Source organism: Lutra lutra, chromosome 8, assembly GCF_902655055.1.
Source record: "Lutra lutra chromosome 8, mLutLut1.2, whole genome shotgun sequence".
Taxonomy (NCBI): Eukaryota; Metazoa; Chordata; class Mammalia; order Carnivora; family Mustelidae; genus Lutra; species Lutra lutra.
In genome coordinates this window covers 75,238,476-75,254,078 of record NC_062285.1, presented here as the reverse complement: position 1 = coordinate 75,254,078, position 15,603 = coordinate 75,238,476, and the positions used below count along the sequence as shown (strand labels likewise).

General features: G+C 38.0%; 1 protein-coding gene across 15 annotated transcripts in view; it reads left to right on the top strand.

Annotated features, from left to right (window-relative positions):
- The window catches only part of LMNTD1 (lamin tail domain containing 1), a 529,118-nt gene that overhangs the window by 495,700 nt on the left and 17,815 nt on the right, over window positions 1–15,603 (top strand). For 12 of the 15 annotated variants that reach the window (XM_047740017.1, XM_047740014.1, XM_047740012.1 and 9 more), the window contains 4 exons: window positions 4,686–4,872; window positions 6,000–6,119; window positions 8,128–8,342; window positions 8,931–9,102. In XM_047740017.1, the coding sequence (XP_047595973.1) occupies window positions 4,686–4,872; window positions 6,000–6,119; window positions 8,128–8,342; window positions 8,931–9,102 (694 nt within the window). Of the gene's footprint in view, window positions 1–4,685; window positions 4,873–5,999; window positions 6,120–8,127; window positions 8,343–8,930; window positions 9,103–9,272; window positions 9,345–13,699; window positions 13,791–15,603 lie in introns of those variants that run through there. The other 3 variants (XM_047740018.1, XR_007129288.1, XM_047740020.1) reach the window with 3 other exon arrangements.

Genomic DNA, 15,603 nt, shown 5'->3' with positions numbered 1-15,603 from the left:
CTTTGAAGAGTTTTGATCAGGAAGGGATGCTGTACTTTGTCAAATGCTTTTTCAGCATCTATGGAGAGTATCCTATGGTTCTTGTTCTTTCTTTTATTAATGTGTTGTATCACATTGATTGATTTGCGGATGTTGAACCAGCCTTGCAGCCCTGGAATAAATCCCACTTGATCGTGATGAATATTCCTTTTAATGTACTGTTGAATCCTATTGGCTAGTATTTTGGCAAGAATTTTTGCATCTGTGTTCATCAAGGTTATTGGTCTGTAGTTCTCTTTTTTGATGGGATCCTTGTCTGGTTTGGGGATCAAGGTGATGCTGGCCTCATCAAATGAGTTTGGAAGTTTTCCTTCCATTTCTATTTTTTGGAACAGTTTCAGGAGAATAGGAATTAGTTCTTCTTTAAATGTTTGGTAGAATTCCCCAGGGAAGCCATCTGGCCCTGGGCTTTTGTTTGTTTGGAGATTTTTGATGACTGTTTCAATCTCCTTACTGGTTATGGGTCTGTTCAGGCTTTCTATTTCTTCCTGGTTCAGTTGTGGTAGTTTATATGTCTCTAGGAATGCATCCATTTCTTCCAGATTGTCAAATTTGTTGGCATAGAGTTGCTGTAGTATGTTCTTATAAATGTCTGTATTTCTTTGGTGTTCGTTGTGATCTCTCCTCTTTCATTCATGATTTTATTTATTTGGGTCCTTTCTCTTTTCTTTTTGATAAGTCTGGCCAGGGGTTTATCAATCTTATTAATTCTTTCAAAGAACCAGCTCCTAGTTTCGTTGATTTGTTCTATAGTTTTTTTGGTTTCTATTTCATTGATTTCTGCTCTGATCTTTATGATTTCTCTTCTCCTGCTGGGTTTAGGGTTTCTTTCTTGTTCTTTCTCCAGCTCCTTTTGGTGTAGGGTTAGGTTGTGTACCTGAGACCTTTCTTGTTTCTTGAGAAAGGCTTGTATCGCTATATATTTTCCTCTCAGGACTGCCTTTGTTGTGTCCCACAGATTCTGAACCATTGTGTTTTCATTATCATTTGTTTCCATTAATTTTTTCAATTCTTCTTTAATTTCCTGGTTGACCCATTCATTCTTTAGAAGGATGCTGTTTAGTCTCCATGTATTTGGGTTCTTTCCAAATTTCCTCTTGTGATGAGTTCTAGCTTCAGAGCATTGTGGTCTGATAATATGCAGGGAATGATTCCAATCTTTTGATAACAGTTGAGACCTGATTTAGGAACAAGAATGTGATCTATTCTGGAGAATGTTCCATGTGCACTAGAGAAGAATGTGTATTCTGTTGCTTTGGGATTGAAATGTTCTGAATAGATCTGTGATGTCCATCTGGTCCAGTGTGTCATTTAAGGCCTTCATTTCCTTGTTGATATTTTGCTTGGATGATCTGTCCATTTCAGTGAGGGGAGTGTTAAAGTCCCCTACTATTATTGTATTATTGTCGATGTGTTTCTTTGATTTTGTTATTAATTGGTTTATATAGTTGGCTGCTCCCACGTTAGGGGCATAGATATTTAAAATTGTTAGATCTTCTTGTTGGACAGTTCCTTTGAGTATGATATAGTGTCCTTCCTCATCTCTTATTATAGTCTTTGGCTTAAAATCTAATTGATCTGATATAAGGATTGCCACTCCTGCTTTCTTCTGATGTCCATTAGCATGGTAAATTCTTTTCCACCCCCTCACTTTAAATCTGGAGGTGTCTTCAGGTTTAAGATGAGTTTCTTGCAGGCAACATATAGATGGGTTTTGTTTTTTTATCCATTCTGATACCCTGTGTCTTTTGATTGGGGCATTTAGCCCATTAACATTCAGGGTAAGTATTGAGAGATATGAATTTAGTGCCATTGTATTGCCTGTATGGTGACTGTTATTGTATATTGTCTCTGTTTCTTTCTGATCTACCACTTTTAGGGTCTCTCTTTGCTTAGAGGACCCCTTTCAATATTTCCTGTAGAGCTGGTTTTGTATTTGCAAATTCTTTCAGTTTTTGTTTGTCCTGGAAGCTTTTAATCTCTCCTTCTATTTTCAATGATAGCCTAGCTGGATATAGTATTCTTGGCTGCATGTTTTTCTCGTTTAGTGCTCTGAATATATCATGCCAGCTCTTTCTGGCCTGCCAGGTCTCTGTGGATAAATCTGCTGCCAATCTAATATTTTTACCATTGTATGTCATTGTACGTCACTTCTTTTCCCGGGCTGCTTTCAGGATCTTCTCTTTGTCACTAAGACTTGTAAATTTTACTATTAGGTGATGGGGTGTGGACCTATTCTTATTGATTTTGAGGGGGGTTCTCTGAACCTCCTGGATTTTGATGCTTGTTCCCTTTGCCATATTGGGTAAATTCTCTCCAATAATTCTCTCCAAATATACGTTCTGCTCCCCTCTCTGTTTCCTCTTCTTCTGGAATCCCAATTATTCTAATGTTGTTTCGTCTTATGGTGTCACTTATCTCTTGAATTCTCCCCTCGTGGTCCAGTAGCTGTTTGTCCCTCTTTTGCTCAGCTTCTTTATTCTCTGTCATTTGGTCTTCTATACCGCTAATTCTTTCTTCTGCCTCATTTATCCTAGCAGTCAGAGCCTCCATTTTTGATTGCACCTCATTAATAGCTTTTTTTTTTTTTTAAAGATTTTATTTATTTATTTGACAGAGAGAAATCACAAGTAAGCAGAGAGGCAGGCAGAGAGAGAGGAGGAAGCAGGCTCCCTGCCGAGCAGAAAGCCCGATGTGGGGCTCGAACCCAGGACCTGGGATCATGACCTGAGCCGAAGGCAGTGGCTTAACCCACTGAGCCACCCAGGCGCCCCAATAGCTTTTTTGATTTCAACTTGGTTAGATTTTAGTTCTTTTATTTCTCCAGAAAGGGCTTTTACATCTCCCGAGAGGGTTTCTCTAATATCTTCCATGCCTTTTTTGAGCCCGGCTAGAACCTTGAGAATCATCATTCTGAACTCTAGATCTGACATATTACCAATGTCTGTATTGATTAGGTCCCTAGCCTTTGGTACTGCCTCTTGTTCTTTTTTTTGTGGTGAATTTTTCCGCCTTGTCATTTTGTCCAGATAAGAGTATATGAAGGAGCAAGTAAAATACTAAAAGGGTGGCAACAACCCCAGGAAAATATGCTTTAGCCAAATCAGAAGAGATCCCAAATCATGAGGGGGGAGAAAGGGGATAAAAAGAGGTTCAGAAAGAAAAGAAAAAAAAAAGAAAGAAACAATTAAAAAAAGAAAACCAATAAAGAAAAAATATAAAAAGGAAATATATATATATATGTATATACATATATATATATATACATATATATATATATATATATATTAGATAAACTAGTTAAAAAACGTTAAAAAAGAAAAGGGTAAAAGTTAAAAAATTTTAGCAGAAGAAGAGAAAAAAAAATTGAAGAAGAAAAAAAATTAAATTAACTGCAAGGCTAAAGAATCATGTTGAGAAAGCCAGGAGTTCCGTGCTTTGCTTTCTCCTCCTCTGGAATTCCGCTGCTCTCCTTGGTATTGAAACTGCACTCCTTGGTAAGTGAACTTGGTCCTGGCTGGATTTCTTGTTGATCTTCTGGGGGAGGGGCCTGTTGTAGTGATTCTCAAGTGTCTTTGCCCCAGGTGGAGTTGCGCCGCCCTTACCCGGGCCGGTCTGAGTAATCCGATCGGGTTTGCTTTCGGGAGCTTTTGTTCCCTGATCACTTTCCGTAGAGTTCCAGAGGGTGGGAATGAAAATAGCAGCCTCCCGGTCTCCGGCCCAGAGGAGTCGAGAGCCCGGGACCCCTCTCCTCAGTGCGCCCTCAGAGAACAGCGCCCAATCACTCCCATCACCCTGGCCTCCGGCCGCTCTCCAAGCTGACCGAGCCTGCGACCGGTTCAAGGTAACCTCGAGTTTAGAGCTCAGTCCTCGGCTCTGTCCCTGTAGCCGGCTTCCCTGTTCTAATACCTGTAAGCTCTGCGACACTCAGACACCCCCGATCCTTCTGTGACCCTGCGGGACCTGAGGCCACGCTGACCCTGCGTGGGCTTCACCCCGGTTAAGCCTCTGGAGTGATGTCCCTCAGCGGAACAGACTTTTAAAAGTCCTGATTTTGTGCTCCGTTGCTCCGCCGCTTGCCGGGAGCCGGCCCCTCCCCCCACAGTCTATCTTCCCGTCGCTTTGGATTCACTTCTCCACCAGTCCTACCTTTCAGAAAGTGGTTGATTTTCTGTTTCTAGAGTTGCTGTTCTTCTTCTCTTTGATCTCCCGTTGGATTTGTAGGTGTTTGCAATCTTTAGATAAGCTATCTAGCTGATCTCCCGCTACCTGAAGTAGTCTCAGCCTGCTACTTCTCTGCCATCTTTGCCCTCTCATCTCTATCTTTAATTTCTTAAGGAATCTCCACACTGTTCTCCAAAGTGGCTGCACCAACTTGCATTCCCACCAACAGTGTTAAGAGGGTTCCCCTTTCTCCACATGCTCTCCAACACACGTTGTTTCCTGTCTTTTTAATTTTGGCCATTCTAACTGGTGTAAGGTGGTATCTCAATGTAGTTTTGATTGGAATCTCCCTGATGGCTAGTGATGATGAACATTTTTTCCTGTGTCTGATAGCCATTTGTATGTCTTCATTGGAGAAGTGTCTGTTCATGTCTTCTGCCCAATTTTTGACATGATTATCTGTTTTGTGCTTTATTTTTTAGTGCTCTTGGAGACATTAAAATAGCTGAAGTGAATGTCAAGGGTTTATTTGTGAAACTCATTAACTCTTCCCTTGACAAAGAATTGGAGATTGGAGGTCATATTCTCCAGCAAAATGTGAATGGACAAGCAGTCTCTTTTTACCGCTTCCTTCCAAATATCACAATGCAGGCCAATTGCACAGTAACAGTGAGTATAAAATATAAATGTTATGAACTAGAATAGGAAAAAATATTTCACCCAGCCAGACTTGCTTAGCACCAGTTTCTTCATCACTTGATCACTAGGAAAAATGTGATTTCTTGTTGTTGTTAGTTACTTGTCCCACTTCGTCCACCCCTGAATGTAAATTAATACCCATAAGTAAATTTCCATGGCTTTTCTCAATCTGTTGTACAATACCTTTTGGGATTTTTAAATATTTATTTATTTATTTATTTGAGAGAGAGAGAGAGAGAGCAGTGGGTGGGAGAAGGAAAAGAGGGATAGAGAGTCTTTTTTTAAATTTTTATTTATTTTTTTAATAAACATATAATGTATTTTTATACCCAGGGGTACAGGTCTGTGAATCGCCAGGTTTACATATTTCACAGCACTCATCATAGCACATACCCTCCCCAATGTCCATATCCCCACCCCCCTTTCCCATCCCCCCTCCCCCCAGCAACCCTCAGTCTGTTTTTTGAGATTGAGTCTTTTATGGTTTGTCTCCCTCCCAATCCCACCTTCTTTCATTTTTTTCTTTTCCTACCCCTCAACCCCCCCCCACATTGCATCTCCACTTCTTTATATCAGGGAGATCATATGATAGTTGTCTTTCTCCGATTGACTTATTTCGCTAAGCATAATAAGAGGGAGAGAGAGTCTTAAGCAGACTCCACGCTAAGTGCAGAGCTCACTTTCACAACACTGAGATCATGACCTGAGTGAAACCAAGAGTCAGTGAGGTAATTGAAGTAAACAACTGTGCCACCCAAGTGCTCTGAATACTTTTTGTTTTTATTATTCAACTATTAAAATAAAATACCTAGTTTCCTAAAAGTAAGCAAGCATAATCCTTAAAAGAAAAGCAAAGAGATTGTTTGCTTAGAGAACAGGTAATTTGCTGATGCTGGAAGGTTTCCTCTCTTTCTTGTACTTTCCTTTACGCCATGTACAGTAACTGATTGGAGTCACACAGCTTGATATTATATATTGTACAGTCATATTTTAAAACCTCATCTGTGCAGAATGATACATTGCAATGACCCTCTGACATATACAAAACTCCATGGAACTCAAAGGTCATTTGTCACTAACAAACCATTTTTTTACAGGTGTGGGCAGCTGTATCTGAAGCAAAGCATCAGCCACCATCAGATTTTCTTTGGAGAGAACAAAACAAGTTTAGAACAAGCCCAAACTGTACAACGATTTTGTGCAAACCTAATGGTGAAGTCAGTGTCCTATTCTTAACAATGGGTTTTGAAAGAAGAATGGATAGCTGTCCTTATGTTCTCCTTCTCCTCTTAGCTGACTCAAGTATTTTCCATCCTTATTAGCTTAGATAAAACCAACACTAACTGCAATAACATGTCAGGCAAATCAACAGCACCCTGTTCCCAGGGCCCAAGTGCCAAAGAGCTACTTATAATTTGGCAAAAATAATTTTCATGGCCAATATTTCTAAGAAGTTACTTTAAATTCCAAAGTCAAGGATGGATTTTATTTATGATATTTAGGTTGAAGAGTGGAATAATAAAGGAGTGTACTACGTAGACATCTTTTCTATTCCTTTGTGCACTTCTCAATTATTTGTTGAGATTATTCTCTATTCCAATGGCTATAATATATGCTGATAATATAATGTAGAATAGGACATGATATCTGCTCTTAAGAGACTATTATCGGAAGGATCTATAGTCTAATTTGTAACAACTATACATTATTCACTATAAAATTAAGTGTATTAGTAATTGTTTTGGATAACTCATTCCCAGTATTTGACAATTTTATAGTTTCATTCTATCTTTTCCTTAGCATAATAGTAGCATAAATAGATGCCCAAAGACACACTAATAAAGTTGAAAGATATCTTTGTTTACAACAAAAAGTTATTCCTTTTTCAAAGCCTTTCTTTTGATTTTTCTTGAATACCTGCCCTTTATTTTCTTACCTCCAGTCTTACTTACTATGTCCTATAACTACTAATCCAGATAATATGTTGATTGGAATCTATCTTTCTGATTGTCTTGCTTGCTACATTATACCTCATGCTTCATTTGACTTTTCCTTTAGAGTAGACTTGCTAATTTATTAAGAGCCATTTAATGTCTTTCTGTAAGAACAGTAGTTGTCATTAGAACACTCGTTAGATGTAATTTTGAGGCCTTTACTCACCTTTAGATCTTTTAGTGGGCTCAAGATGAATTTTATAATACTTCTAATGATTTTCACTGTTGGGAAAAATAAGGTGATATATCTAAATTATTTACTCAGGCTCATAAAAAATCATTGGCAAAACTAAGATTAAGGCATTCTTATTTCAGACTTTTCATCACATTTATCCATGCATTTATTCACGTTCGGGTTTTCTACTTTGTATACACACTGTTCCCAGGCACTGTATGTTGAACCAGACAGACAAGATCCCTAAGCTCCTGGAATGCCCATTTGAGTAAGTTGTCATTCCCTGGAACAGGATTAGTCTTTGTACTTATACTACACTTTTTACTCTGGTTTGAACTACTTTGCACATAAAGGATCGGATTATTTTTGCAGGATGGTGTAAACATAAGTAATTTTATTTGCTAGTAAAAGAGTGAAACTGACCAATTAATTCATATGGGGAAAATTTACATATGTTTAGTATCTGCCAAGCATTATGCTAGGTGCTGGAGGGAAAAGAGCACAACTATTGCATGGTTTCTCTCTTCAGGAAACTCAGAGTTTAGTTAGTTCCCTTAATAGTTCCAGCTAGGATTCTAGCTCAAAAAAATGTGGTTTCCTCTCCACGTCTCTAGTTCTACTGCCCATTTCCCCATTTCAAATAAGACCTATATATACACATACACATATGTGTAATATCTTAAATATTTAAATTTTAATGATAACATTACAACTACTTCTTGCATAGTTCTTCAAAGTTATGAATTTTAGTAGTTTAGCCGAATCTCACAACACCCTCATACAGCAATTCCCTACTATCACCCTCCCCTTTTCACATATGAGGACACAGTCCAAGACAGTAAATGACTAATCTGCCTGAGGTTATGCCCCTTACAATTTTTGAAACTGGAAACTAAGTCCAGGATGTCTTACTCCTCATTGTGTTCCTAATTCACACACAGTAGGTAAGTGACATTAAACTGTTTGACTTCGAAATGTTATTGCAATAAGCCTATGACATTTAAAAAATCTACCTAACTGCATTGGTATTTGATACTAATGAATCATTTTTGTTAGGCTGTTGCCTGGTACACTCCTATTCACTGGAAGCAAGCGTGGGAGAAATTAGAGACTGACATTGAATTTGACAGACGCTCAGTTGTAAGTCCAACATCTCGAAGACACATGTTTAGTTGGCCAGCAGCTATAACTACAACTAAAGAAAAACAAGATAAATGTAATAAAGATAATTCAAAATGTCAGATGGAGCAAGTTAAAGTTTTTCTTAAAAGGTAAAATTTACTTGTTTTTTTTTTTTTTTAATTGAGTCCTTCCCACAATTAGTAACTGAAGAAGTAGGAATGACTAGGTGGCAAATAGATATATGATGAATAGGTAATTCAAATAAAAAAATCCTACTTCAAATAGGACCATACTTTTTGTGTTTTATGAAAAACAGAGCAAGCAGGGTTATTGTCATGGGACAGTAGAGGCTGGTGACTTCCACTAGGCAATATCAACACCCCTCTGGCCATTTCACTTCTTAGTGGCACTGCTGTTAGAGGCAGGGTTATGGAGAGGTGAAGAGAGAAAATTATCACCTTGTCTTTAGCAGTGCTTAGGTGGAGGAAGACGTGCATCATCTAGAAATTTCATCTTGGATCAAGAGCTGGCTTGCAGCATAAAGTGCAGAATTTATGTCACACTCATCTAGGCAAATACTTCTGATGTTGACAAAAGTGCTGTTCAAAAGTCAAGAAAAGCCATATTCTCTCGTCTTAAAACATGCTTTCACTTTTATTGAACCTTCATTGCTAATTCCACTATATAAGATATATTTTGGGTTTACTTTTGGCTTAATTTTTTTTTTTCCTTAACAGAGAAATTGAAAACCGACCAAGCCCCTTTCCCAATAGCAGCCCTTGGTGCCACAGTCCCAGTGCCCCTGCACACCCCTACAGTCCTCTGATTGAAACTTGCAGTACGTGCGTGGCTGGAAGCAGCTTAGACAGACAGCCAAGCCCTCAGTCATCCAGGCCTGATCCAGCCCAGGTAAGTCAAAGGGATACTCAATCCAGTGGAGAGTTAAGGGATTGGGGGGGGTGTGGGTGTGGTGAGGAAGGACAAGAGAGTAGGAGGGAGTGAAGGAGGGAGATCTGGTGAAATGGATTAAGTGGTTAAATTCTCTAAGAACTAAAAGCTATTCATATCTTCAAATATAGATGGCTTTTAAAGCAAATATCTGAAATCATTCACTTTCATTTGCTTTAGTATAGTGTCTTCTACTGTTCTTGGTAAGTATCTGTGGAATGAATCAATGAATCAAAGGAATAGTGTGGCAAGCAAGAGTACATAGGATCCTTGAAGTCTGGTCAAAAGTACATCAAAAACTAATTATGTACTATACAGTGGCTAACAACATAATTTTTTAAAAGTAATTTGTTTTTTATTAGGCAGGAAAAACTGTCCCTACAAAGTTATGCTGTCCTTAAAGATAAATCCGTCTTTTCCAAACACATTCTAATTTAATCCCAAATTCTTACTCTTTTTCAACAAGAAGTTTCTTATTTAAGTCATCTAAGGTTCTCAGAGTTGTGTTATTAAGCCAGGATCTGTGAATGGATTTCAGGAAGTCCCTAAACTGCTGTTTTAGGTACATAAATGTGTACAAAATGTGTACCTATATGCTACTTCCTGGGAAAAGAGTTCATGAGGTTCATCAGGTGCCCCCCAAATGTTTACAAGATACTAATTAAAACACAGTGTGAGATTCTAAGCTGTGGAGAAAGTCTGTTTCATACAGGTGCTATATCCTGTTCAAGCTATAATGATTTGCAAACTTTTATTTAGTAAAGGGATGCTTTTTTAAATAACATCTTGGACAGACCCAATATATAGAACAGATATAAGCAAGCCTGTCCAAGTTGAAGGAAGGGTAGCAATTCTCACTCCTCACTACACCCTTTTTCCATCCCGTCTTTCCTTGCTTCATCCCTCCCTCCTTCCCTGTGATCTTTGAGGCATCTCTCTGGAATCATAAAATTCTATACCACAGTATGAAAACCACTGTGTAAGTAGACCAACACATAATTGGAGGTGCACTCCCAAAATAGTAACTTTTAGAAGTGAAATGTTGAAAATGATGTAAAGTCCTGAATATATTCTATTTCATAAAATTAAATACCCTATATCTTTGTGCTTTAGTTTCTTCATCTGTCAAGTAAGAGATTTGGCCTGAAATTTAAAGAGTTCTTTCAGCAATAATTTATATGTATAATCTTATGTATAATACACACAGGTACACACCTTTAGTACATTACAACTTAGATTTGAGACTCACAAGAAGTATGTGAATTGTTTTTCCTCATTTAATGATAGTTTTTGCTATTTTACCCATTCTAAACAACTTGTTTCCCAAAGAAATTTGACTTCAAATTTTCTTTTTCTTAATTTTTTTATTCAACTACAATTAACATAAAGTGTTATATTAGTTTCAGATGTATAAAATAATTAAGTATCTGTGCGTTACTCAGTGCCCAACATGATAAATGTACTCATAATCCCCCTCACCTTTTTCTTCCATCCTTCCCCCAACAACCTCCCCCTTGGCAACCAATAGTTGGTTCTCTAAATTTAAGAGTCTGTTTATGAACAGACATTACCCTAACGAAGACATACAGATAGGCAGCATGAAAAGATGCTCAACTTCACTCATCATCAGGGAAATGCATATCAAAACCACAAAGAGATATCACTGCATACCTGTCAGAATGTCTAAAATCAAAATTCAAGAAACAAGTGTTGGCAAGGATGTGAAAAAAAAGGAACAAAACAAATGAAAAAAGGGGAAAAGGACAAGCTGAGAAACAAACTCTTAACTAGAGAACTAACAGATGGTTACCAGAGGGAAGTTGGATGGGGGGGATGGGTGAAATTGGTAAAGGAGATTAAGACTACATTTACCTGGATAAACACTGAGTAATATATTGAACTACTGAATCACTATATTGTACATCTGAAACTAATACCACACTGTATATTAACTATACTGGTATTATAATAATTTTTTAAAGCTTCTTTTTGTCTCTTTTATTCTTTGTTCACATGTTTTATTTCTTAAATTGTACTTATGAATAAAATCATATGATATTTATCTTTCTCTGACAGACTTATTTCACTTAACATTATATCCTCTAGATACATCCATGTTGTTGCAAATGGTCAGATGTCATCCATTTTTAAGGTTGAATAATATTCCATTATACACACACACACAAACACACACACACACACATACCGCTTCTTTATTTAATCATCTATGGATGGACACTTGGGTTGCTTCCATATCTTGGCTACTGTAAAAAATGCTACAGTAAACATAGGGGTGCATATCTCTTTTAATTAGTTTTTTTCATTTTATTTGGGCAAATATCCAGTAGTGAAATTACTGGATCATATGGTAATTCTATTTTTGAGGAACTTCCATACTGTTTTCCACAGCAGCTGCACCAATTTGCATCCCCACCAACAGTGCACAAGTGTTCCTTTTTCTCCACATCTTCACCAACACTTGTTATTTTTTGTCTTTTTTATTTTAGCCATTCTGACAGATGTAAGGTGATATTTCATTGTGGATTTGATTTTGCATTTCCCTGATAATGAGTCATGTTGAGCATCTTTTCATGTGTCTAATGGCCATCTGTATGTCTTCTTTGGAAAAATATCTTTTCCGGTCCCCTGTCCATTTCTCAATTGGATTATTTGTTCCTTTCGTGTTCAATTGTATCAGGGTTTTTTTTTGTTGTTGTTGTTGTTGTTGTTTGTATTTAAGTTCCAGTTAGTTAACATACAGTGTAATATTAGTGTCGTGTAGAATTTAGTGATTCATCACTTATTCATAAAACCCAGTGCTCATCACAGCAAGTGCCCTCCTTAGTACCCAACACCCATTTAACTCATTCCCCTGACACCTCCCTTCCAATAACCATCAGTTTGTTCTCTATAGTTTAGAGTCCATTTTCCAGTTTGCCTCTCTTTTTTCCCTTATGCTCATCTGTTTTGTTTCTTAAATTCCACATATGAGTGAAATCACTTATTTCACTTAGCATTACACTCTCTAGCTCCATCCACATCTTTGCAAATGGTCAGATTTTATTATTTTTATGGCTGAGTAATATTTGATTGCATATATAAACAACTTCTTTATCCACTCATCAGTCAATGGGCATTTGAGCTCTTTCCATTTTTTGGCTATTGTTGATAACGCTGCTATAAACATCAGGGTGCATGTATCCCTTCAAATCAGTATTTTTGTATCCCTTGGTAAATACTCAGTAGAGCAATTGTGGAATGTAACGTAGTCCATTTTTAGCTTTGTAAGGAAACTCCATACTGTTTTCCAGAGTAGCTGCACAAGTTTGCATTCCCACCAACAGTGCAAGAGGATTCCCCTGTCTCCGCATCCTTGCTAACACGTATTATTTCCTATGTAGTTAATTTTAGTCACTTTGGTGGGTGTGAGGTGATGTCTCATTGTAGTTTTTATTTGTATTCCCCTGATGCTGAGGGATGTTGAGCATCTTTTCATGTGTCTGCTAGCTATCTGTATGTCGTCTTTGGGAAAATATCTATTCATGTCTTCTGCCCATTTTTTTAAACTGGATTGTTATTTTTTTGGGTGTTGAGTTTTAGAAGTTCTTATGGATTTTGGATACCCTTTATCAGGTAAGTAAGGTGTTAAAGTCCTCTACTATGATCGTATCACTATCAGTTGCTTCCTTTATGTGTATTATTAGGTGCTCTGTGTATTTGACTGTTCTCATGTTGGTGTGTAAGTATTTACAATTGTTATATCTTCTTGTCAGATTATTCCCTTTACAATTACATAGTGTCTTCCTTTGTCTGTTGTTATGGTCTTTGTTTTAAAGGCGATTTTTTCTGATATGTATTGCTCCCCCAGATGTCTTTTCACCTCCATTTGCATAATAAATGCTTTTTCAATCCCTTCACTTTCAATCTGCATGTGTCTTTAAGGTCTGAAATGAGTCTCTTGTAGGCAGTTTATAAATAGGTCTTGCTTTTTATCCATACCGTCACTCTATATAGTCTTTTGACTAGAGCATTTAGTCCATTTACATTCAGAGTAATTAGTGATAGGTATGTGTACTTATTGCCATTTTGTTACTTGTTTTATGGTTGTTTTGTAATTATCTCTTCCCTTCTTCTCTTTCTCTCTTCTCTCACATTTTTCTGTTTTTTTTAGTGATATGCTTGGACTCCTTTCTCCTTATTTTTTCCATATTTATGAGTGGGTTTTGATTTGTGGTTACTATTAGGTTTATATATACCATCTTATACATATAGCAGTTTATATTAAATTGATGGTGGCTTAATTCTCAACACATTCTTTAGTCCTTCCCCTAACATACTTTAGGTATATAGTGTTATATTTTCCATCCTTTTATTTTGTTAATCTCTTATCTGATCTTTATAGATATACTTCATTTTACTGCTTTTGAGCTTTCTTTTGTGTTGCTCCCTGAGAAGGTTTTCCTGGTGGTCAGGGCCTGTAGTTAGGCCTGATATTTAACCCCAGCCCACTGTGGGGATTCATTTGGAGTGGTTTCTCTCATTATCCTTCTCTCTCCAGTAAGAGTCACACTGCAGTGGTCCTGGTCCCTGCTGGGGCTGTTTGTACCATTTTGGATGGGCTCTAGCCAAGGGCATATTGAAGGAAGGAAGTCCACGGGAAAACATGGGGGTGAACTGATGTGCTGGCAAGGGTCATGCTGGTCTGCTGTGGGATAGCCCTTGCAGCCACCCAGGAAAACTGCCAAAGCTCTCCAGGTTGAAGGGGGTAGATCCAAAGAAGTTCACAGGAGACTGACATGCAATGTTCGCAAGGTTGTCTCTGCTATGGTAGGAGACTGTTGGCCACTTTGGAGAACTCCTGCAGAGGCTGGGTGCATGGGCAGGTCCATAGAAGAGTGCAGGAGTGGGGTATGCTTTTAGCAAGTTAGGTGGAGAATGTTGGCACTGCACTCATTCCCATAGGCATCCATATATCTAGGCTGGGGTACCGGGGAAGGAAATGGCACCCCCATCTCTTTTGTTCTTGCAGTAATCTCCCAAAGATCCCTGCCTCTCCAGCACGCGCTCTGAGATTAGCAAATAAATCTCCTTATATTATTCCAGGAATTTTTCAAACTGTTGCTTCTATGCTGTACCTTAGCAAGGCTGCTTGTTATGCTGTCACTATAAGGGCAGGAACTCTACCCTCCCAGCTATCCTAGAGCTGAGCCACTGATTTCTTAAGTTCCAGGTATTAAGCCCCACTGATTATTAGGCCCCTGTTGTTTTCAAAGCCAAATGTTAAATAGGGATTCATCTTCTCTGTGTGTGGTTCCCTGTGCCTGAGGTGCCTGGTATGGGGTCTGGTCCTCTCCCCCTCTCTTACAGTGGTGGCATCATCCCTCCCTTCCTGAGAAAGTCCTGTGGGTCTCTTTGGCTCCCAACCATGTCTCTGTCCTTCCTACCCTTTATGATGTGGCCTCTTCTCTACATTTAGCTGTGGGGAGTTTGTTCTGCCAGTCTTCAGGCTGTCTTCTTGTAATTTGCAGTGATGTAGGTGTTATCTAGTTCTAGCTTAGGTAAGCTTAGGATCCTCCTACTCTGCCATCTTCCTCAGAAGTCCTTTACCATTTTCTTGTTATTAGATTGACTAGGTTCTCTGGTATATTATGGAATAGTTCCAGGGAGCATGACCATCTTTGACCTGTTCGTACATGAGAATGTTTCTAAAACAATAATAGTAGGATATTTGCCAAAGTTACCACTTATAGCTTGATTTGCTGAGAATTAATCCCATTATAATTAGCAGAAACTTGGGGGAGTGTTCTGAACTTCTAAAATATATGGAAATTTTATCTAATATGATAGAAATCACAAAATGCACAAAGGCTGCAGTTGTTAGTGCCTACACATTATGAAAGGATTTAATAAGATATGAAGTTCGTGCTTCCACACTGAATGTTCACAACAAACTAAAACACACACACACACACACACACACACACACACACACACACACACACTTATAAAAAGAAAGTACTCCTGATAATTATGGAGTTATAAAAGAGGGTTTCATCATAGCCCCCTACCAAAAAAAAAAAAAAAAAAAGCCAAAAATTGTAGATAGATTCTCCTGAAGAGTCCTTTCAGCTATCCTACCAAGTGGGAGAGGGCATCCATTGGCCCTTCCTTCCATGAACAACCAAATCTCTTTCCATAATTGCTCTCATTTTCTCTGTTAGAAGCACACTTTCCCCATAACTTCAGACATCACCACAACTTTTATCAAAAGATTGTCAATCTCCTATCTTAAGAGAAACCTGATGACGGATATTAAAACATTTTCATCTCATTGTAAGTCCCATTATTATTCCCACTTCACAGAAAAATAAAGTTAGTAATAAGTTAGAAAATTTTCCTTCTTTGAAATTTTTTTAATGCTATAAAATACAGAAAGTTGCAAAAGACACTCCTCTGTCTACT